The following is a 25,577-nucleotide window of genomic DNA, read 5'->3' on the forward strand; positions in this document are numbered from 1 at the left end:
GCACTTTTGTTTGTTGGAAGACTTTTAATCACAGTTTCAATTTCATTACTTGTGATTGGTCTGTTCATAATTTCAATTTCTTCCTGGTTTAGTCTTGGAAGGTTGTACTTTTCCAAGAATTTGTCCATTTTTTCCAGGTTGTCCCTTTTATTGGCATATAGTTGCTTGTAGTAGTCTCTTATGATCCTTCGTATTTCTGCAGTGTCAGTTGTAACTTCTCCTTTTTCATTTCTAATTTTATTGATCTGAATCCTCTCCCTATTTTTCTTGATGAGTCTGGCTAAAGGTTTATCAATTTTGTTTATCTTCTCAAAGAACCAGCTTTTAGTTTCCTTGATCTTTGCTATAGTTTTTTCAACACCCATTTATGATAAAAACTCTCCAGAAAGTGAGCATAGAGGGAACCTGTGTTCATCATAGTAAAGGCCATATATGACAAACCCACAGCCAACATCACTCTCAATGGTGAAAAACTGAAAGCATTTCCTCTAAGATCAGGAACAAGACAAAGGTGTCCACTCTTGCCACTATTATTCAACATAATTTTGGAAGTCCTAACCATGGCAGTCAGAGAAGAAAAAGCAATAAAAGGAATACAAATTGGAAAAGAAGTAAAACTGTCACTGTTTGCAGATGACATGATACTATACAAAGAAAATCCTAAAGATGCCACCAGAAAACTACGAGAGCTAATCAATGAATTTAGTAAGGTTGCAGGATACAAACTTAATACACAGAAATCTCTCACATTCCTATACACTAACAATGAAAGATCAGAAAGAGAAATTAAGAAAACAATCCCATTTATCACTGCAACAACAAAAAAAACATACCTAAGGATAAACCTACCTAAGGAGGCAAAAGACCTGTATGCAGAAAACTATAAGACACTCTTGAAAGAAATCAAAGATGACACAAACAGATGGAGAGATATACCATATTCTTGGATTAAAAGAATCAATATTGTGAAAATAACTATACTACCCAAAGCAATCTACAGATTCAGTTCAATCTCTACCAAATTACCAATGGCATTTTTCACAGAATTAGAGCAAAATTTTTACAATTTGTAGGGAAACACAAAAGACCCTGGATAGCCAAAGCAATCTTGAGAAAGAAAAATGGAGCTGGAGAAATCAGGCTCCCTGACTTCAGACTATATTACAAAGCTACAGTAATGAAGACAGTATGGTACTGGCACAAAAACAGAAATAAAGATCAATGGAACAGGATAGAAAGCCCAGAGATAAACTCATGCACCCATGGTCACCTAATCTATGACAAAGGAAGCCAGAATATACAATGGAGAAAAGACAGCCTCTTCAATAAGTGGTGCTGAGAAAACTGGACAACTACATGTAAAAGAATGAAATTAGAACACTCCCTAACACCATACACAAAAAAACCCTCAAAATGGATTAAAGACCTAAATGTAAGGCCAGACACTATAAAAGTCTTAGAGGAAAACCTAGGTAGAACACTCTTTGACATAAATTTCAACAAGATCTTTTTGACCCACCTCCTAGAGTAATGAAAATAAAAATAAAAATAAACAAATGGGACCTAATTCAACTTAAAATCTTTTGCACAGCAAAGGAAACCATAAACCATACGAAAAGACAACCCTCAGAATGGGAGAAAATATTTGCAAATGAAGCAACTGACAGGGGATTAATTTCCAAAATATACAAAGAGCTCATGCAGCTCAGTATCAAAAGAAAAAAACCCAACCCAATCCAAAAATTGGCAGAAGACCTAAATAGACATTTCTCCAAAGAAGACATACAGATGGCCAACAAACCCATGAAAAGATGTTCAACATCACTAATTATTAGAAAAATGCAAATCAAAACTACAATGAGGTATCACCTCACACCAGTCAGAATGGCCATCATCAAAAAATCTACAAACAGTAAATGCTGGAGAGGGTGTGGAGAAAAGGGAACCCTCTTGCACCGTTGGTGGGAATGTAAATTGATACAGCCACTATGGAGAACAGTATGGAGGTTCCTTAAAAAACTAAAAAGAGAATTACCATATGACACAGCAATCCCACTCCTGGGCATATACCCAGAGAAAACCATAATTCAAAAAGACACATGCACCCCAATGTTCATTGCAGCACTATTTACAATAGCCAGGTCATAGAAGCAACCTAAATGCCCATCAACAGAGGAATGGATAAAGAAGTTGTGGTACATATATACAATGGAATATTACTCAGCCATAAAAAGGAATGAAATTGGGTCATTTGCAGAGATGTGAATGGACCTAGAGACTGTCACACAGATTGAAGTAAGTCAGAAAGAGGAAAACAAATATCGTATATTAGCACATATATGTGGAATATAAAAAATGGTATAAATGATTTGCAAAGCAGAAATAGAGACCCAGATGTAGAGAAAAAACATATGGATACCATGGGGGAAGGGGGGAGTGATGAATTGGGAGATTGGGATTGACATATATACACTATTGATACTATGTATAAAATAGATATCTAATGAGAACCTACTGTATAGCACAGAGAACTCTACTCAATGCTCTGTGGTGACCTAAGTGGGAAGGAAATCCAAAAAAGAGGGGATATATGTATATGTATAGCTGATTCACTTTTCTGTACAGCAGAAACTAACACAACATAGTAAAGCAACTATACTCCAATAGAAATTAATAAAAACAAAACAAAACAAAACAAAAAAGAATTCAACTTATTTGTTTTTTTTCTTTTTTTTTAAATGAATTTTTATTGTGAAGGGGATAACTCTCATTTGGATATAAAAATTCTGATGGGTTTTTCACATAATCCCTCCTATTACTTTACTAGTACTGTGAAACACTGTTTTATATCAGCTTTATTAAACCCTAATCTTGACCAGCTACAAGAGTAGTGATACCAGACATCATGTCCCCACATTTTGCTTGTGTCTTCATTCATATTTATGCTGTGAATGATCTTGCACTACAGATGAAGTTGGGCATAGAAGTTAAACTTGAAGAATCTATAGAGCTTGAGAAACTGAAGAAACAGATAATGGGTTAAAGTTTAGAAACAGTGGAATGCCCTAAATATTGTTTGCCTCTATTCTTAACCTTTCAATCCCACTCTGAACCCCAGTTCATTTGCCTGGGTTCTTGATACTTGTCTATCTCTTGGCAGTCCTCTACTCTTAAGGTACTGAAATCCGTCTCTAGGTCCTTTCTCTGGAGTTCTACTTCCAGATATAATGCTCTGGAGCACAATTATAACCTTTCACAATTAGTGAAATTGCTGTGAGAGTCATGCAGCCTTCCCCACATCCTAGCCTAACCCCCTTGTATAGAAAAGCTAATGTGGATGGGTTTCTAGTGTTGAGGCAGGTACTGTTGGCAAGCTTCCTTTAGGGCAAGACTGAAGCCCGTGTTGTTTCTTCTTGCCCCTGACTTGCCCATTCCAGATTTCTTCTCCCTCTTTCCTGAGCAGCCACTGAGGTACCAGCAAGCCATCTGGCCAAAACAGTGAGGGTTAAGGTATAAATTGAAGCTGGATCTCTTCTAATCTAGTATGACAGTTTGTACTGATCAGGTTAATGAGGATAATTTCTCTTTGGCTTGTACAGAGACATGAAAATGTAATCTGATCTGCTATTAATTACTCTGTCCAATCATTAACATAATGTTTCACTGAATAGAGAAAGACTATTCACACTGCAGAAGCAGTGTATCAACCAAAGCACCGTAATAAAAAAAAAATGTTGCCTTTTGTGTTCAGTGGGGAAGCTGTACTACCACCGTGAGCAGGACATGCACTTTGACATACTTCTCACCAGTAGGGATGAGCTGTCCTGAGCCATACACCCTCCTCCAGCTACCTCAGGGGAATTATACACATTTGTGTGATGATTGGCAGGGAATAGGGAGGTACACTGTGGTTCTTGGGAACAGAGTGAAACTAATTGGGCCACAAAAAGATTAAATAACTGTATCTTGAGTGAGAGCAACATAATGCTTTATCAAATAAATGAAATAACTTTAAATGGCTCTTTTGTATTCTTTTATTAACAAGTATTTATTGAACAATTATTTCTTGTTAAGCTCTGTGGGTACTAGGGATGTAGTGTTCAAACAAAACAGACACAGATCCTGCCTTTGTGAAGTTTACAATCCAGGTAGAGGATATATATCTGTATCTATATTATATATCATGCAGAATATTCAAATGCAGTTGTGAGAAATCTATAATGAAAAAGTGAAAAAGCTAGGGTGCTCTAAGAGCATATGATAAAGAGACTGGGTGGAACCCAAAGAATGAGCCAGGTGAAAAGTGGAGTAAGGAAGGGGAGAAAGAACAGCATGTGGGAAAGTTATGAGGAGGCAAACAGGTTTGAAGAACTTAAAGACATCCAGGAAGGAAAGGAGTTCAGAGAGCAAACAAGCAACAAAAGATGAGACTGGAGATTGAGACAAGTGGTATATCGGTTTTTGGCCATGAACAGGCTCTAGGTGGGCTACAGGTGTCCTTGGATGCTGACAGGTAATGTTGATTACTTCCATGGGGCATTTGGACTTTATTAAGGGCAATGGGAAGTAGTTGAAGGTTTCTAAGCTCAGTTGACCTATAACTAGTAAATTAAAAAAAAAAAATTCCCAATGGCCAATGCACTAAACAAAACCCTCAACCTATATCAAAAACCTGGGTTCAAGAAGAAAAGAAAAACATGTATGGATAGAGCAGATGAAGCATTTCCAGTCTGTGCATCTGCACAGAAGGCTAGGCAGAACCCCTGAGAGGCTGAAAAGTAATTACACTTCTGCACTGGATTCATGTCTTAACCACAAGGAGTGTGTTCTGCAGGCTCTATTTCCTAATTGAGGGTAATTACAAGAAGTTAAAGCTAGATTAGAGACAATTAGACCCTATACAAGAGGGAACTCTGTGGGTGATCAGGAAGGGAGTAGGAAGAACCAGCTGGGAAAGTGTTTCCCAAACTGCTTGGCATTCTTTGACTCATATTGTAGGAGGAGGTTTTTTGGGGGGAGGGAGTCTATCTGTGCTCCTGGTGGTGCCCACCTAGAGGGTAGGCAGGTGAAATGAGGTAAAACACACACACACACACACACACACACACACACACACACACACACACACACACACACATCACTGGCAGTCAGTCAAGATTACCTTTTCCTCAAGCCAAAGCTGCTTCATAGGCCAGAAGCCAATAAATGGAAACAAAGAGGAAAGGAAGGTGAGACTCCCATTACAGTTCGATTGGAGACGTCTTGTTTGAGCAACTACTTTTTGTCCCACTCTGGATCTAGATACTGCGGAAGAGACATGGTGAGCATATGATCTTCCCTTTAAGGAGTTTCCAACTCTACTTGAGAAGTTTGGTGTGGCTAGAGCACAAAGGGGGAGAAGGAGATAGGGGAGGGGTGAGGTCAAGAGGTGGCCACAAGTCAGGCTGAGGATCTCTGATTCCATCCCAGAGGCACTGGAGAACCACGGAGAGTGATAAACAGGGAAATAATAGGGTCAGTTTTGGGTTTTAGGAAGATACATCTGCCACTGTGGGGAGGGTGGATGAGGGGACATGGCAAGGAGCAAGGTTGTGGCGCTCAGTGAGAGCTGCCTGTGGAGGGGGATGGGGGTGTCTATGACCACGAGGAGGAAACTTAGGAGGAGAGGCCAGTGTAGGCAGAAAAAAAGTGACTTATTTTACTCTCTTCATCCACCAAACCTCCATTTCTTTGGTAAGTCATTGATTCATTCAATCAACAAATAATTATTTTGCATCTGTGCAGAGCACCATGCTAGGGGACATTAAGAGTAATAAGGATGATGTTATTCCAGTCTTCAAGGGTCTTGATTAACTACCTTTTCAAGTGAGTAGAACAGTCAATAGCTTCTCTAGGATTTTAGAGATTGTTCTGATCAGTGGAGAGGCAGATGATCTAAGAAACAACAGAGGGTGAGGTGAATGTGCATGAACCCTGAGGAGAGGCACAGTGAAGGACACCTAAGTTTGTATGGGAAGGGTATGGTGACTACACGTGTATGTAGGTGTGTGTGTGTGTGTGTACACATGGGCACATTGGGCACGTGCACATAATGAAACCAAAAACCTTAACACCAACAGGTATTTCTATAACACACATACAGAAAGAGAGAGACAGAGACAGACAAAGACAGAGAGATAGACTTTTGTGTCAAACAAATTTGGGTCTTTTGAATTTTCCCCTAAAAGGTCTGGTAGAATAGCCTGAGGGAGTCACTTGTCTGGCAAACTTAATTTTACCATGCAAGGATTAACCTGGTATTCCCAAGGGCTTTAGGCTATAGGACCTCAGGGATGGTCCCTGCTCTGTTGGCTATTTCTCTGGAAGGAGGGAGCATTAGTGGTCTGAGTCCCCAAGTACAAAGCCTAGTGCTTGGCGTCCTTCACAGAAGCCCAGGCTGCTCTGAGAAAAAAGACTCCCTGTGGATGGTGAGGGCCATTAGGTCCTTTTAGCATATACCCACTGACTCATAAGCCTCCTCACTGCCTTTTTAACATCCTTGTTTCTCAAGCTATACACGATGGGGTTGACCATGGGAGTGACCACAGTATAGAACAGGGAGAAGATCTTGTTCAGGGCAACAGCCTGGGTTGCTGTGGGAATGGCATACACTGTTCGCAGTGTTCCATAGTACAGAGCGACCACTATGAGGTGGGAAGAGCAGGTGGAGAAGGCCCATTGCTTTCCTGCAGCTGATGGAATCCTGAGGACAGCAGCAACAATTTGGCTATAGGAGGCTACAGTGAGTAGGAAGGGCACCACAGTGACAAAGGAGGCCAGTAGGAAAGTGGTTTCCTCCACTGCCTCAGTATCAGAACAGACCAGCTCCAGCACAGGGGCCAGGTCACAGAAGAAATGGTCAAACTTATAGGTTGGACAGAAGGGCAGCTGGAAAGTCATGGTAACAGTGACCACAGGGGTTAGGAACTCACCCAGCCAAGACCCACCTGCAAGCGGGATACATGTGTGGACGTTCATGAGGGATGGGTACTGGAGGGGGCTGCAGATAGCAAAGTAGCGGTCATAAGACATGGCTGCCAGAAGAAAGCGCTCAACTACTGCTATGGAACCGAAGAAGTAAAACTGGACCACACAACCTACAAAAGAAATCACCTGGGGACCTGAGAGATGGGTCTGCAGCATCTTAGGGGCAATGGAGGTAGTGTACCAGATCTCAAAGAAGGAGACATTGGACAGAAAGAAGTACATGGGGGTTTGGATGCTGCAATCAAGGGAAATGACTGTAAGGATAAGAATGTTCCCCAGCAAGGTCACTACATAGATTCCCAGAAATATCCCCAAAAGAAAAAACTGTAACCCATGGAGACTCCCAAATCCCAGGAAGAGAAATTCATTGAGAATGGTCAGATTACCCATATCTGTGACATTCACCATTAGACCTGAGGAAAGGAGAGAAATATAGCCAGTTGGAAAAAGAGCCATGCTACTGGAGGGGGGCAACAGTACCAGATATGCCATATATTATAAAACTCAAAGACCCTGTCTTTTCTCCTCTGGAATAAATTTTCTGTTTTGTTCTACTAGGTGTATTTACCTAATAGTTATAGTGAAATCAGAAGCTATGCCTTGGAGAGTTAACAGAGAGGGTGTCTCCTTTGCTGTTTTCCACTCTCTTTCTTGACATAACCTGTGATGAATCTACCTTTGGGAGTCTCACAGTGGGAGGCAAACACCTCTTAATGGGGACATGGCGTGGAAGCTTCTCTGAACTTCTGAAACTCAGCTTTTAAGACTCAATGGAAATGTGAGTCCAAAATTATAAAATAGCATTAGAATTCACACCACCCTATTTCTCCCCGAACCCCTAAGTCAGGGTGGGTTTCACCAGGAACGTAATTGGAGGGAGGAGGGGAATTCAGAACTATTGATCTTAAAGTGCCTGTAACAAATATAAGAGTTTCTGCCAGGCTCTGGGGACATGGAGCTGATTGCTTCCATGGCATCAAATTCCTATGGAAATTGGGGGGGAAATGTATGTAAAGTTATTCACTTGAAATGTTAGAGAAAAATTATGTTCCATCCTTCATAAATGAAAATGACATTCCTGACTCACAAGCAGCAGGATGTGCATTTAGAGTTATTTTTTTTCCAGCAGCAGGGATGGGTTAGCAGTGAGTCATGGATGCAGTTCCCCCCATCCCCAGAAGCACACCCCCCACACCCCCAGCTCAAAGACCCAGATTTGTGAAATGGTTGTCTGGTCTTAGCGCCTGAGCTGTGTGATAGGATTAACAATCAATCTGTGCTGTGGCCTAAATTAGGGGTAAGTGTGAGGCCACAGTTAGCGGCTTGGTTCAGTTGGTGTTCTAGGCTGAAGGCTCAATCTGTGGCCAGGAAATAAAAGCCATCTTTGCTGCTTTGCTTGGGGTAATGACAATGTGTCCCTAAAAGATTACAGTTAAGTCATATTTTTGTAAATGAAGTCCTATTTTAAATCCACTTGGGGAACTGGCTATTCAAAGGACTCTTGTTAAGAATGCTTCTGTGACATGAAAGAATTTCTCCATAATTTATCCTTTGTACCAATATGGATTGTTAATACATTGGGCTTGTGTAAAGGAAGGTCCACCTATAATGGAGGTATCCAGGACATTTAGGGAGCCTAAGGTGGTACTGAATGTAATTACAGTGTGTAAGGAAAATCAGTTAGTAACTAGAGTTGTCCCTGGGGGTGATAGCTGCTTCCTAATTGTGAGATTAAGCTGCAGCGTCCTATTACTTACCATTTTACCTTGTCTTCAGAGACTGGCAGCCAGCATTCAGAACTGAAATTAACATCATTAGATTTTTATCATTCAATCCCAAGTCTCATTAATTAACAATGAATAAACTTGATTCTTCCTTTTTGGTTTACAGGTGTGCTCCTTGGTGCCTCCAAATTCAAAGGCACACCAGCTTCCCTAAATCCTTGCCCATCCTCTCTTTTCTTGCAGTGAAGACAGAGTAATGATATCGCAAAAGAGAGGTTTCAGCTCAGAATTCTATTCATTCTTTCATTCAGTCATCTATTCACTCACCATGTATTTTTGGACACCTACTATGTGTCATATATTGGGCTAGGTAGGCATTGGAGATAAAATTATGAACAGGAAAGTCATGGTCTCAATGTTTCCAGAGCTTACATCCTACTAGTGGAAGTGGTCTAAAAAATAACTGTAAAACTAGTATTGTGATCAATTCTTTGTGAGTATTAATATAAAATACAGGGTCTTAATATAAAAAACAGTATGGGGAGAGGTGACCTTGTTTTGGCAAAATGGTCAGGGAAGATCTCTCTGAACAAGAAGTCATATTTAAGCTGAGATCTGATGAATATGGAGGAGCCAGCTATGAGAACAGTCAGAGGGGAGGTATTACAGGTAGAGAGGCAACATGTGCAAAGGCCCTGAGTGAGATAAGCACTTGAATACTGGAAGAATAAAACATACAAGCAAACAGCAAAAAACAACTGTGGCTGGAGGGCAACAGGTAAGGCAGGTGAGGGAAAGAGTGATAGGAGGTGAATTTGTAGAATGCATATCTGATTTACAATTTGAAAAGATCCCTCAAGCTTCTATGTGGAGAATGGACGGTAAAGGGCTAAAAGGGAAGGTGAGAAAACTGGTGAGGAAGCTAATATATTAATACAGGTAAGAAATGGTAGGATCAAGTTGGGATGGATAAGGTGGATTAATTTTAAGGCTTTTTACATAGTAGAATTGATATATATTTTTTTACTTTTCTGTATGCATATTATACTTTAATAAAAAGCTTAATGAAATGACATAGATTGCAGATGAATTGCATTAGAAGAGGGCATGAAGAACAGGAAGGAATTAAGGATGAATCCCAGGCTTTTGGCTTAAGCAACTGCATAGATGATCACCTCTTTTCCTGAGATGGGAGGACCAAGTAGTTGATTTAGTTTGAGGGGAATTTTCTTTTGTTTTCCTTCCTTCCATCCTTCCTTCCTTCCTCCCTTTCTTCCTTCCCTCCTTCCTTCGTTTTTGTTAGATCTAGTGGGTTATGATCCATTGCTAGGATGACAGTTTCAATCCTCATATGGGTCAGTAATCTGGTAACAGACCGAGCCCCAGCCCTGAGAGACAGGGCTCTCACTGTGGCCACAAAACAAGCTTAAGTAAAAGTCTGACAAACTCTTGTCCTTGGTCTCAAAAGGGACCAGGGAAGAGAGTGAAAGTGTCAGTATAACCTTTACTCACTCCGTAGAAATTGCTCAAAGCACAGGGTTAGCAACTGCAAATCGGGAGCATCTTGTGCATACGAAGCACAGGAAAGCACAATTCCATGGAGGGCTGTTAGACTCTCTTCAGTGTTGGTCTCCAAGAAACCTTCATTAATGGCAACCCAACTACCCAGAGCTTTCAATTATCTGAGATTAAAAAAAAAATTCTTTTGTCTCATTTTGCCTTTGCGTGAAAGAGCCAGGTAATGAAACAAGCTTAGTCAAGAAAACAATTTTCAGATGTCCCAGGGTTGGAATACATTCAGTTCTACTCTTTCTCTCTTCATTTCATTTGTAGCTCTGGCCAATCAGAATTAACGCTCAGAATAATGGCTGGAGGCTCTGAAAGATCCTCAATCAGTAAAGAGTGATTCAAGTATATCATTATACTTGATTTACTAAGTTGCGACAGTGGACTCAGATATCTTAGTGGAATATTGTTTTTAGCAAATACAGTGGAAAACAGCTTTGTTCTTACCCTTCAGTTACCCAGAAAATCTAATTAAACAAATACCCTTTCCCCCTTTCCCTTGATGTTCCCTTAATCAGGACTTGTCTTGGCATTAATTCTTCTATGTCCTTATAATTACCAAAAGGTATTCATTAACATGAAAAATTGGTGCCCAGTGTAAAATAAAATCCCCCAAATTTACCTCCCCCCACCATCTCCAAGATGCTAATAGTTGCAAAAGTACAATAATAAAATTGAAAGTGTAGCAACATAACTAGGGAGTGAGAGACTAGGGAATGAGCTCAAACTCATTACCTCTTCTAGAGTCAATCCAGGAAAACCTCTTGGAAAAGGGGGTGGTGAGGAGGAATCCAAAGAATGGCTGAAGATTAACTGCTGGAAGGGAGAAATATACAGCTTGATAAAGAGAGCAATGATCTGGCTATACCTATCATGTACCATCTGATCCAGCAATCCCACTGCTGAGTATATATCTAAAAGAAATGAAACCAATATCTCAAAGAGATATCTGCATCCCCATGTTAATTGCAGCAATGTTCATTACAGCCAAGATATAGAAACAACCTAAATGTCCATTGATGGATAAACAAATAAATAAAATGCGGTATATACATACAATGGAATATTATTCAGCCTTAAAAAGAAGGAAATTCCTGTCATTTGCAACAACATAGATGAACCTAGAGGGCATTATGCTAAGTGAAATAAGTCAGACAGAGAAAGATAGATGCTGTATGATCTCACTTACATGTGGAATCTAAAAAAGATGAGCTGATAGACCAGAGACTAGAGCCGTGGTTACCAGGGGCTGGGTGTGTGGGGTGGGGAAAATGGGAAGATGTTGGTTAAAGGGTACAAACTTTCAGTTATAAGATGAATAATGTACAGCATGGTGACTATAGTTAATAATACTGCATTGTATACTTGAATTCTCTAAGAGCGTAGATTTTAGGTGCTCTCACCACAAAAAAAAGAAGGTAACTACATGAGGTGATGGATGTGTTAACTAACTTGATTGTGGTAATCATTTCATAATGTATACAAATATTAAATCATCATGTCATACATTCTAAAACAGTTAGAAACCCAGTGCTCTCCCTTGCTTCAGACCCCCAACTCTATCCATTTTTTAAAAAGTAAGCAACAAACACATGACATGCAAATGTGCCCTTAGCTCTTTATTCTCCCCAAAGTTATATTATACTGGTATCAGGGGCAGTTGTTTAATGATATCAGGGATAATTGGTAGGTACAGAAGATCATCTTGGTAGCCCAGTCCTCACTCTTTAGGTCATCCTTTTGTCTAAATACATATAAACCTGTTCCTGAAAGTGGTATCTGAGAGATACTAGGCTGGTGAGCAGGAAAACTACCCAGAGACAGTCTTTGAAAAAGCAGAGCAGAGAAGAAATCCTTAACTAGTACTATACTAGCTCTTCTACCAATAGATGAAGTTGGGGGGATTTTTGGTCAACTCTCTCTATAAGTAGTGCCTTTCTTGAATAATTCAAGTTTGTGCCATGCAGCAGGAAAATTTTATTATAAGTTTATTTTCCTTTGAGCACAACTTGTGGAACATTATAGACAGATCACTTTTTAAAGGAATTGTACATAAATGCAAGAAACCCCTTGGTGTCCAGGGGAATGATTTTGTTATTTGTGTTTTTGCACCTTGAGACCTAGACATAGGCATTATTGAAACCAGGAGACAGGCATTGCTGAGATGTCTGAAACAAACATTACTGAGACCCAGAAACAGACTGGGAGATAGGCATTATTGAGACCTGGTGACAGATATTTCTAATTCAACTATATTCTTTGGTGCCAAATACTTTCCCCCTGTTCTGTTCCATTTGTCAACATGACAGACAATGAAATGGGCCAGGAAATATCTTGGGCCAAATGATATGTGATGTGTCATTGTGTGACATACCTAGCCTAAATGTGAAGAATGGCAACAATTATCCTAGTAAGTTGTGCAAAGAATAACAGGCTCATACTTTTGGTCCCAAACTGCCAAGATATTTCATATAAAAATTTGAGGGAGTCTAAATAATCTGTATAAACACCTAAGTTTCCCTTTACCTCAACATAGACTCTCATTATGGTTGTTACTTTATAGCAAAAATCCGAAATTGGTGGAATTCAGAAAACATTTTGTCAATAAACCATTCTAGAAAAAAGAAATTGGTCTCCACAATGCCAAATACCCAGTTTGAATGAGGAGTTTACTTTTTAACCTGTTATATTTTTTTAATTGACTTCTCATGTTCATCTTGTCTTCTGAGTCAAGAAATAGCATTTGCTAGACTTTCCATGCCTGCTCCATTTCCTTATATCCAGGAGAACTGAAACATCTAGATCCATCATTCTAATACTTATCTGCTCATATGCTCATGGTGTTACACATTTGAATAGTGGTAACATTTCTTTCCTTGCATCTTTCACTCATAGTCCTGGTGTTTGACTCTAACAACGGAGAAAACCTCAGTACCCCTCCTACTCATTGCTTTCTAATCCCCATTTTGTAGCATTCAAGAGCACTGTCACCACTCATATTTTCTTTTTCTTTTTGAAGCTTTCTGCTCCTAGACTCCTCTTCTTCACTGATCATGACAGATTTACAGTGGTTAGGAAGCTGCAATAGTCACAGTGACGAGGTATCTTTGGTCTGTACCAAAGGCTTTATCATGTCACAGGGAAGTAGTATATTGTAGTAGTTAAGAGCATGGTCTTTTGTGTCAGATAGACCTGAGTCTGTGTTCTGGCTCCACCACATACTCTCTGTGTGACTCTGGGCAAGTAACTTAACCTCTTGGTGCTTCAATTTTCTCAGCTGCAAAATAGAGAATAGTTATAATAATAAAACTACCTTATAGTGTTTTCATTAGAGTTGAATGAGAAAATCTATATGACGTATTGGTGAGGTGCTCAATCGCATTTTCATTTGACAATGTGTACCTGTGTGTACGATTACTCTTCAGATGTTTTATGTGTTGTCTCCCTCACAAAGTTGTAAGTGCCTCAAAAGTAGGTGCGATCTTGTAGTTTTTCTACTGTTCTCCTCTGATCTCCTTCACATATCTAACGTAAGAAATGAGTCCCCAGTAGGATCTTAATAAATATTTATTGGTATAACATTTTTCCCATCCCAGACAAAATCTGCAAGCTTTAATATGGTCAACTCTTGACAGAAGTCCAGAGAGATTTTTCTTACCTCTCACTGTCCTTTTCCTCTACAGAGGGGCTCACCCATGACCCCACGATCTGGTTGCTTCACTCACCTTGACAGAGAATCAGAATCCTCCATCAAGAGCATTCTCAGTCTAGCTGCTTCTCTAACAACCCAACTTAATATCCTGCCTTAACTTCCTTCCATTAGGGAGTCAGGTCCTGCCTGTTTGCTCAATACGTTGTTCTCATGAAAATCAATTTCCCTTAAGCCTGTTTCCCAAGGGTAATGTTTTCTCCTTCCACTGGAAAAGTTAAAATTGTAGAGTATACCAAGAGTATCCAGAATATCTTGTGCCAACAAATTTCTTACCAAATCCTGAACTTTGAAGTTTGTGGGTTCAAAGGAGCCAATTACTACTCTGAAGCCAGACTTCCCTGTTGTGATGAACAGGGCCAACCCTCAGCAACACTGGGATATTGGGAAAGGTTGATCTGAAGCTACATTTCCTCTTTCTTTCTCTAGCACATTCCATCCCAGTTTCATATTGTCTCTGAACCCTTTTCCTTTCTCTCCACCTCTAGTTGAGTACTTCTAAGAGTTCCTTTCAAAATATTTTCTCTTTAATTTGTAGTAAAATGCACATCTATTTTTTAAATTAATTTTTATTGGAGTATAGTTGCTTTACAATGTTGTGTTAGTTTCTGCTGTACAGCAAAGTGAATCAGCCATACCTATACCTATATCCCCTCTTTTATGGATTTCCTTCCCATTTAGGTCACCACAGAACACTGAGTAGAGTTCCCTGTGCTATACAGTAGGTTCTCATTAGTTATCTATTTTATACATAGTAGTGTCAATCCCATTCTCCCAATTCATCCCACCCCCCTTCCCCCCGGTATCCATACGTCAGTTCTCTACTTCTGTGTCTCTATTTCTGCTTTGCAAATAAGTTCATCTCTATCGTTTTTCCAGATTCCACATATAAGCGATATTATACAGTATTTGTTTTCCTCTTTCTGGCTTACATGGGAGCAACCTAAATGTCCATCAACAGAAGAATGGATAAAGAAGATGAGGTACATATATACAATGGAATAATACTCAGCCATAAAAAGTAACGAAATTGTGCAATTTGCAGACACGTGGATAGACCTAGAGACCGTCACACAGAGTGAAGCACATCTATTTTTGAGGCGCTTATTTAATATAAAACTGAATATAGATCTGTGATGGAAATCTTTGCACATAGTAGGCACAAATTATTTGCTGAGTTAATAAAATAAAGATCCCAAAATACAACTATTTCCTCTTGAGTATTTTCGGTAATGAATCAACAGCTAACAAAAAGTGGTTTCAAACTTCCACCCCTTCGTTTGGTTCAATACTACTAGGAGACCCCCTTCAAAATATCAGTCCTTCTTTTCAGGCTTTGATTTGTGGTTAAATTTCTTGAATTCATTATGAATTTGGAATGGAGGAGGAGGAGGAGGAGGAGGAGGAGGAGAAGGAATCCTCTGAATAATGATGTACAGAGCCTCACTACTGCACTAGCTACGAAGGAAAAATTTATTGAGAAAATTAATATTGTAAACAAGGTTGCAGGGGTCGTGCTAACCACCTCAGGAGAATCAAGCACACGTAGTATAAATCAATATTGCTGATTACAAATAATTTGTGTCTATTCATTAAAGCAAATACCTCAGACATTTGACAACATTTAAAGCTGTTAATTCAAGTTATTGAATATATTCAAGAGGAAAATAGTTGCATTTTAGATTTCCATTCTATTATTCAGTCAGAAAACATTTACTGAATGCCTGCTACACGCATAGTCCCACTATGGGTATATCTTGAATTATATAGTAAGTGTGCTCCTTTAAAAAGTATATATCTTTTAACTTTTCGAAAACTACTCCAATTTCAAATTCATTCAGGGGGCTTTCTAAGAAAAGAAGTCCTGTGGCAAATTTTGGAAGAGTGGGTAATATTTTGTAATATGACTACTTGTCTGATTGCTATATCTCTGTTTTATAAGTATAGAATTTTAAGTAGTAGATTTTCTTAAATAGAGTTATTCCTGTAATTTAAAGTGGCCTTTATTCCCAATTATTATCATCTGTTAACATGCGACCCTAGACTTCTCTGGGTTTCAGATAGCAGCAGGGAAACATCTACCACTACATCCCTAAAAACCCTTTGGTAAGACAAATTCAAGAAGTCATCCTCTTCTCCTCCCCCTCCCCATCCCCCTCCCCCTCCTCCTCCTTCTTCTTCTCCTCCTCCTCCTCCTCCTCCTCCTCCTCCTTCTTCCTCTTCCTCTTCTCCTCCATCTTTTTTTCTAGAACAGTGTTACCTCTTTCTCTAAAGAAGCCCATTAGGAGCAAAAGATGGCCTCATTTTTTCTAGAATGCAACCTCGGGAAATTCACTAGATGCATTTTTAAGGCCTTTGTTTCTTAAGGTAAAAATGAGGGGATTCATTTTGGGGGGTGATCACATTATAGAGAAGATAGATTTGTCAGGTTCTCAAAGATGAAGTCTACGCAGAGGACTCACTTGCAGAGTAGACAAGGAAGTTGGAGAAAGCATTCTGACTTCCATTGGTAGTGGAGGATCACAGAAAGGTGGTGGCAGTGAGGAAATGTGATACCAGAGCCTATAGAAAAGGACCCATATCCACTGTGCAAGTGCCAAAAAAAAGGGATTTACTGTGGAGTACAGGTATTGATTTATGCAGGGGTAGCAGTGTAGTAAAGTGGAGAGAGTATGTGCTTTGAAGACAGAAATAACCCATCAAATCCCAACTTGGCCTTTTGCTAGTTGGGTGACCTTGGACAAATTGTTTAAGTTCAGTGCACTTCAGCTACCTCATCTGTAAAATGGGGATGACAACCTCATTAAGTTGTTGTGTGTTTTAAATGCAAATGCCTTTTATGAAAAACATCTCCTAAAATAAGTGTTCAACAAATATTAGTTCCTTCTGTCCTCTCCCCTTTTGTTTCTTTGGTGAAAGAAAAAGAGAGAGAGCAAAAAAAAAGATGAACAGCTTCATTTACTGCAAAGAAAAGCAGCCGGAATGCCAGAGTGATGCTGATGCTGTGATTGGGAGTCAGGAGCTGGGAGAATCAATATTTCTCACCAAGTGGCATGTAAAATTTAAAGTTCATAAAAGCTTTATTTACAAGACTGTACATCTCTTGGGGGCAAAGGCCTGACCATATCTTATTTCTCTCTGTAATTACATGGCTTCGTGAATGGTTGAAAATTCAGAGGACACCAATCAAGCTTACAGGTGGTTCAACATGGACACAATTTTGTACTTAAAAGGACTTACATCGAAGATGCCAGGAAAAGAAAGTTTGAAAATTGGATGACTAGTTCTCAAAGTTTAGTTATAGACTAAAAGCAAAGTTTCCGCTAGTCAATCTTCAAGAGCTGAAGAATGTTATTGATATAGAGTGGTGATTGGTATCTGGGCAGGCTAGTAAGTGCCATTACATAAAGGAGTCTAATTTCCTGCTCTGTATTTTTATCACAGGTTCCAGATGGAGAATTAGATCATAAGTTTAATGAACCCCTCTTGTAAGAATTTGTAGTAGATAAGAGGATGGTTTTCATCAAAGCTTAAGTGGTAAGGACAAAGGGACAAGATCTGAGGCTGTCATAGGAACCTCTTTCCCCTCAAGGGCCATCAGCAGGATTAAATAATGGCCATGGTGCACACTAGCAAGACTAAAGACAGGAGAAGAACAAGATGGGAAAGAAAATAACTGGGAGTAGGAGATAGGAGAAGAAAGGAGGAAAAGAAAGACGGTGCTAATGCCACCACTAACAACTTTAATCACTCCATAGTCATGGTTTACCGGTCTCTGAGCCCTCTCCACTTAATCATGTGATTTCCAGTCACAGGCAGGTAAGAGATATTTATTAAGTCCCTGTTCTGTGCCACCTACTGTGGTAGGTGCAGTGGGCGATACAGACATGATTAGAACACAGTTAGGGTAGAAAAGAGCTTTCAGTCTGGCACAGAAGGCTGACGACTTTTTTCCAAGGTGGGATGAAAAATGCCAAGAGAGAGATTCAAGCAAAGTGCTCGAGTTAGAGGAAGCGGAGAAGACTTCCTAAAAGATGTAGCATTTGAGGTGTTCCTTAAAGGGTGCAAAGGACTTCAGTATGTGAGATTAGGGAGGGCATACAATGCAGAAGAAATGGATTGAGCCAAGAGACCGAGGAGGAGGGTCTCATATGGATAAAATGATAGCAAACTCTTGCCCCCACTTTTTGCTGTTTCCTATGCACCAGGCACTGTGCTAAGCAGTCTAGATGCATTACCTCATTTAATCCTTATAATAAACTTATGAGGCAGGATTCCACTATTATCCCTATTCTATAGATGAGGAAACTGAGACCAGAGAGGCTATATAAATTGTCCAATGTTACACAAATATGAAGTGGCAGAGCCACATTTCGAACCTGAGCCTATCTGAGTCCAGAGCCCATGCATGCAACTAACCAATAGACTATTTGCAAATCAGGTCATGGAAAGGCATGACAGCATAGTGTGGCTTGAGCGCAGAGCATATGGAAAGGAGGAATGACAGCTGCAGCCAAACTGTGGAGCATCTTATTGGCAGCGTAAGATGTGGGGTCTGGATCCTGTAAACAATGGGAAACCATGGGAAATTTTAAAGTAGTGGAGTGACAGTGAAAGTGGTGCTTTAAGAAGATTAATCTGTCAGCAGTGCAGAGGATGGATGGGAAAGGAGAGAAACTGGAGGCAGTTAAGAGGCTATTGCAATACAATAGTCCGGGTGTAAGGTAGTGTATTAAGCACTTGAACTAAGAAAGCCGAAGAGGGCAATGGACAGAGGAGAGACATTGTGAAGGGAAAAGAAAAAGCAGTTCATGACTAACTGGATGTGGGTGTTGAGGAAGAGGGAGGGGTAGAAAATAAATAAGGGACCCTGAGGTTTAGAGGCTTTCTAACTAGAAGAATGGTGATGCCAGTCACAGAGTTGTTGGACAGCTACCCTGGAGAGAAGTTTGGACCTGAGACTGAAACAGGGAGAAATTTCTAAAAAGTGATCTTTGTAACTACGGAAATGAATGAGATGAACTTGGTGAGAGACAATAGCCAAAGGTAAAAGCTTAGGAGAATGCCGCCATTGAATTGATGTGGCAAGGAGGGACAGTTCTAATGGAGGTAGATGAGGGATGTCACTGGGGAGGGGAGAGAAACAGGGAATTGTGAGAAAGGGATCTTGAGAAGGTTAAGTGATTGACATTGTCAATATGGTAGAGGAGTCAGAGAAAAAGAAAGATAGGAAAATACTATTAATTTGAGTGATTAGAAGATCTTTAGTGATTGACAAGCAACAGTTCCATAATAGAGCCAGATTTCAAGGGGATGAAGAAGAGAGAGAGTAGGGGTCACACACTGGACACAGTGGGTGTAGAAAATGCCCAGCAGAGTTTTTGTGGTGAAATTAAAGGAGCAAAATAGATACTTAAGTGGTGCTAGGACTATTGAAAGGGCTTCTTAGGGTACGCATGATTCTAGCATATTTGTTAGCTGAAGGAAAATGTTTATTAACTAACAATTGCTAGTGCAGATGTAAAGATTTGGTGTCAAGGGTTAATAGTGACTAGAACAAGATCCTGATGAATGTAAGAAAGGGTAGGTCCAAGAGCTAGGTAGAATGTTTGCTTTGGCAAATATGGGGGTGATATCTACTTCTTTGAAAAATGGAAAAAAAAAAGAGAAAAGAGGCCAACTAAAGTTACAGAAGTCTATGGAGATGGAGAGATGGCATTAAACTAGAAGCACTCTGAATTTTCAAGGAAATTTGTGCACCATGCACTGACTGGTCTTGGTGATACCAATAGATTATCTAGAGAAGGGAAGGAGAGTAGGCATGGGACTTGGAGCTTCAGGAGTGTGTCCCAAGCAATTGGCACAGTGCCTGACACACAGAGTGCTCAATAATATTTTTTGAATAAATAAGTGGACAAGATTTAGAACAACCACTACGAAACACGAGCTATGATGTCACAGAAAACGGATAAAAATATTGCAGAATGACACCCACCAGAAAGGCTAAGATGAGAAAGATAAATGATACCAGAGTTAGTGAGGCCATGCAGCAGCTGGATTGTTTACACAGTGCTTGAGGGAGTGTAAATTGGTACAACCACTTTGAAAAACGTTGTCAAGCATTATCTACTAAAGCTAAACATATGCATGCTCCATGAGCAATTCCACTTCTAGGTATATAGCCAAGATAACAATACTAAATACTAATATGCATTAGTTCACCAAAACACATGAACAAGAATGCTCATAGCAAGACACAGAAAATTAATACACTAATATATATTAGATGAGATGCCTGAGGTTGCTTAGGTCGTAAGTAGTAGAACTGGGATATGAACGCAGGGCTTTCTTAATATAAAGCCTAGGCACTTGCCTCTAAACCACATTGCTACTGGATATCATTTATTATGTGCAGCACTTTACATGTATTGTCCTCACAATCTTGCAATATGTGTAATATTACCTACATTTTACAGATTAATAAATCGAGGGTCAGAATTTACTTGCACAAATTCACACAACTAGCAAATGATTGACATATTTTTCTCACCCAAGAGCTAAAGTGTGAACTCAGGTTTCCCTGGTTCCAAAATTCATGATCTTTCTCTTCCATCAAGGGGTGGAGGATTTTCTCAAGTTTTGAGAAGTTTTAAGAAGGAAGTACACATACACACACAAATACCAAAAAAAAAAAGGAAGTACAGTGGACTGTAGGAAGGGTTCAGTGAAAGAATCCTTGCTAGCCTGGTCTGCATTGCCCAAAAGGCAAAGATTAAAGCCACAGCCAAGAAATGTCCTTCCCCATCTTTCTATCTGCGACCTACTCACTTTATTGTAAGAGCCTGCGAGCTAACGATGGCTCTAGGTGTACTGGTGAAGTGGACAACTATTGTTTTAGCAGTAACCACTCACCTCTTTTTTTTAATCCTCTCACCTATTGTAGACAACACTCTAACTCATATTTAACACACATACACACACATACACATGTACACACACACACATACACATGTACACACACACGCATGCACGCACAGATCTCTAAAACTATTTCCTTAACAATCTAACTTTTCATTGCAGAGGACTTGTTAAATACTCAAAAGAAGTGTTCACATCGAAGGTGACTTAGTGGCTTTACCCATTCAGTTCAGGGATACAGATTAAGAACTATCCCCACTCACCTGGCTCCAGTTCTAATTCCCTTCTTATAGGGGGTGTTCAGAGGTTTGTGAAAAGTGTCTCTGACTCTTCTTCACCATGTTAAGAGTATTAGAACACCCCTAATATAACCTCAATCCCCTCTAATATCTTTTCCCCAAAGAGGTCCCTTCCCGACCTCAAGTCATTGCTTTAAGTGGAAGCAATTCTGGGGGGAGAGATTCTAACCAAGGTAGACTGAGCCACAGAGGGCAAGACAAGTTTTGAGGACACCAAGTTGAATGCAGAGGCTCTGACCTTTGCCAGGTTTTCCCTTACTCTCAAACCAGAACCTTGCAGCACAAGCCCTATTGCTCTGTCTGTCCTTTTCTCACCCTCCCTCTCCCGAGTCAGGTGTCTCAGACTCAGAAGATGTGAATTAGTTGCCATGGTTACCTATGAGTGTGCCTGATAGCCTCTTCTCTCAGCCAGTTCTAGGCCCTGGACATCTGTTCTCAGTTCACCTCTTCTAATGTTCCCAAATCTAAGCCCAGGACCATATGCCAAGTTACACAGTATCTGTGTGTAGGTGGTGCAGAGGCCCGCACCTGCATCCAAGGCAAAAGAAACAAGAAAGAGGAAATGGAGTAACAGGAAAGCAGAGTGCTTAAAAGGAGTTCTCTGGGACAAGGAGGCCAGGGCCACTAACTTAATTAAGCGTTTACTATCTGCCAGCCACAGTGATGTCCTGTCCCTTATTTCATTTAATTCCTTCAAACAACGTTATGAAGTAAGTATAATTATTCTGATACGCTGTAGGGATGAGAGAAATGGAAACTCAGAGAGGCAAAGTGACTTGCCTAACATTGCAGAACTGTGATTTCAACTTAGTCTTTACCTGAGTTTTTAAAACACACCTCATTGGATTACACTGATTTATGGAAGGAAAGTGAGAGCTGCAGAGAAATCTTTTCTCAGTCCCCATGCCTATGAATCCCTCACAGCCTTTCCCCACAAATTGGCCCCCTCCTTCAAATGTAGCCCCTCCTCAGACATCACCTTCTCCTTCATAGACTCCTTTCTCCCTCTTCGATAACCTCTTTCCACCATTCTGAGGCTCTCCACAATTTCTCTTTGGCTAAGTCCTCACTTTTCCCATATTCTCAGGTAGATCCCTGACTTTTCCATCCTATGGGGTATCTCTCATGGGATGGGAAGGAGAGTGGGATGGGATAATTTTCCTGACATAAGCAGAACAGAGTACTCCTGTATTACTTTCCTATTGCTATAATAAATTACCACAAAATTTAGTGGCTTAAAACAATACAGATTTATTCTCTTACAGTTCTGGAAGACAGAAGTCTGAAATCAGTTTCACTGAGCTAAAATCAAGGTGTCAGTAGAGCTGTGCTCCTTCCAGAGGCTCTAGAGGAGAATGTTTCCTTGCTTTCCCCAACTTCAAGATGCATTCCTTGTATTCCTTGGCTCATGGCCACTCCTTCCATCTTCAAAGACAGCAGTGTTATCATCTTCAAATCTCTCTTTGTTTCTGTCATAGTGTCTTCTCCTCTGTAGCCAAATTTCCCTCTGCCTCCCTCTTATAAGGACCCTTGTGATTACATTTATGGTCCATCCAAATTATCCAAGGTAACCTCATCTCAAGATTGTTAACTTAATCATATCTGAAAAAATCTCTTTTGTTATATAACATAACATTAGGAGTTTCCAGGGATTAGGACTTGGATATTTTTGGAGGCCATTACTCAACTGACCACAGCATACAAGACACTCAACTGTAGCCTTATAGCAGCAACTAGTTGTTCTTCATCTCTGGAGTAGATGAACCAGGACCTCAAGAGTTACAGTAGAAGGCATAAGCATGGATGAAGTTAGAAGAGTTATGTAAACTTGAATTTTGTTGAAATGAAGTCAAGTATGGAGCAGGTGATTCTGCTTTCTGAGGAGATGTCTCTTTACTTGCATACTACCCTTACAGAGAGAGGTATAAAGGAAGATAGGACTTAGAGGTGAAGACTTCTCCCCTTCTCTTTTCCAAAATGGTTGCCTTACTGTTCTTCTGTCTTTCCTGGGTGGTTTCTCTGGCAGAGGAAAGTTGAGGAAAGGCTGAGACTTTGGCTCCAGAGACAAACGGAGGTGGCTAGAACCCCTCTCTGGGTGAACTCGTCTCTCCCTCTTCATCTCCATATTAAATCTCCTCTTCCCTATCCTTGTTGCCAATCAGGCACCTCCTGTTTTTTGGGAAGTGAAGCTACAATAAAGTGAAGCTCAGGGTAATAAATAGAGAATGGAGAAAAGGAGACACTTTCCTTAGGAGAATCCCCCATGTCAGCCCACTTCAGGACAGAGAAAAGCCTTCTCCATCAAGCAGTCTGAGGGACGTGAGGAATTGGGGATGGCTGCCAAGCAGAGTGACCAAGAGTTACAGGGTCATTCCTTGATAACAATTATCTTCTTTTCCTTGGCACGGAATACTGCTACCTATCTAGGAATTAGGGACCCCCATAAACATCTTACCACAAGGTTCTCTGCCTGATGCTTATCACAAGGAATAGCTTTAATCACATCTGGTAGGTCTGAGCTAAAGCCCAGTGAAGAGAGAGGAGAATAGGAATTTTGGGAGCTCAGATTCTTAAAATCATGGAAATACTGGTTGGGATGGAAGCATGGGGGTGTGCCTGGCCCCAGACTAAATTGTCATGGTCTTGGAGTGTCAGCAACAGCATCATAAACTCAGTGAGGTTTTGATTTATGAGCACCAGATGCACAGTTGTGCACTGATGTTTTTTGTAGAGTTAGCAGCTGGCTTCCCATATTTTGTTCTTGTTCCAAGACATATCTATTATATTGCTCAATGCTTCTCCTTATATAAAACCTCATGACAAATTCTTCTCCAAAGTTGGGGCCAGGAAAAAGTTTGTTTCTCCTAGTGAACTTGTCTGCTTTCTTCTGCCAGACAATGAAATCAATGAAACCCATCATACAGAAGTACCCCCACTTCCACACTCTAGCCAGAGGGTTCACAAAAATTCTCCATCTGAATGAGTTTTGAGTCTACTGAGAGGAGGAGTGTCAGAGGTAAGGGAGAAGCCACAGGCAGCTCACAGAGCTCACTCAAGACTGAGGATGCAGGGCAAGCTGCAACTTCTGAAGAGAATGACTGACCAGCTGTATACCAAAGACCTAATAGGGAATCCAGAGAATTTCCAGGCAACAATGATGACACCATCAAATTCTAAGATGAACCATGTTAGGACCTTCTGCTATACTTTCTTCCTAAACTTTTTAATTGACTATGAGACAAATGGGTCACATCTTGCAGAAATCCATGGATGGTACTATTATAATCCAGTATTAACATTATGTTTTGATTTTCACCTTGGTTGCCAGGAAACTTGGTTCTAAATTATGCTTGATTGTTTTTGTATACTAAAAATAAGGGGGGGGGGTCACTATATTTTGTTTTTTCCCATCTCCTTCCCTTTGCACTTATTTTATTCTTTGTTAACAGATTTTAGTCTAATTGTAGCAAGAATTTACCAATTGTAAGCCACTTCAATTATTTTTGAAAGTAAAAAGGGAATAAATAAGCATACAGATATATGATATTTTATTTGTGGGCTTGTCAAATTCTTCATATGCCCTTGCTTGGATTTAATGTGGTAGGGCTATTGACCTTGACTCAAGCTATGCTCACCTTTGTTCTACAGATTTGTTGCCATTGACCATGAGGGGGCCTGGGCCAGTGGGTGTCCTGCTAGTAGCCTGTAGAGTCATTGCTGCAAAGGAAAGAAAGTATCTCATTTTGTTAGATGCTTTTATTACCCATGGCATCACAATAACACTTTCCTCAAGTTTCTTGCCTTGGGAACACCTAATGGCAAGACACTTTTGATACTTCAGTAACTAAAGCTCTTTTAATGGGGTCCATGATGGACCTGCCTTGTTTTGTTCTATAGTGAAAAATGTTATAAAGAAGTTGCAGTATATATTTTGTTTGTAACGATGCCTTAAGCTATTAAGGCCATTTGTTATTTTCTGAAAGCAAGAGAGATAATGCTCACTAATAAAATTCACCGCACTGCGGGTAGCTCTAAGTTTCTTCCCTACGAAGTGTTCCATTGCTCTTGTGGGTTTGCTTCTCTTCTCTATCTTTCTTGTGTCCTTGTAAGATGGGGAGGGGGCACAGCTCTTTTAGTGCTGGGGCATTGGACTCTTTCTGAATCACAAGTCACGAGTAAGAGCCAGCTTAATGCAAGCTGCACCCCCTTTTTATAGTTCCCTCTCCTGGTGCTGGCTTCCTTGTTTGCTTCTCCCTGTCTCCAGAGTCCAGCCTCCTTGGGCCACTGATTCTGGTGTTTCCCTGAAGACCCTGTCCTTTACTCTATTCCTACTCC

At 40.2% G+C, this 25,577-nt stretch overlaps 1 protein-coding gene across 1 annotated transcript; it reads right to left on the bottom strand.

Annotated features, from left to right (window-relative positions):
- Positions 1–6,477: 6,477 nt before the first annotated feature.
- On the bottom strand, positions 6,478–7,416 carry LOC133082418 (olfactory receptor 10A5-like). Its single transcript, XM_061179017.1, has one exon. It carries the CDS (start codon positions 7,414–7,416, stop codon positions 6,478–6,480), a length of 939 nt encoding a protein of 312 aa, XP_061035000.1.
- Positions 7,417–25,577: the final 18,161 nt, after the last annotated feature.

The sequence above is a fragment of the Eubalaena glacialis genome, chromosome X (genome assembly GCF_028564815.1).
Source record: "Eubalaena glacialis isolate mEubGla1 chromosome X, mEubGla1.1.hap2.+ XY, whole genome shotgun sequence".
NCBI lineage: Eukaryota > Metazoa > Chordata > Mammalia > Artiodactyla > Balaenidae > Eubalaena > Eubalaena glacialis.

Excerpts from the sequence above, each read along its gene's own strand:
- LOC133082418 (XM_061179017.1), bottom strand. The coding sequence starts at position 7,416 with ATGGGTAATCTGACCATTCTCAATGAATTTCTCTTCCTGGGATTTGGG.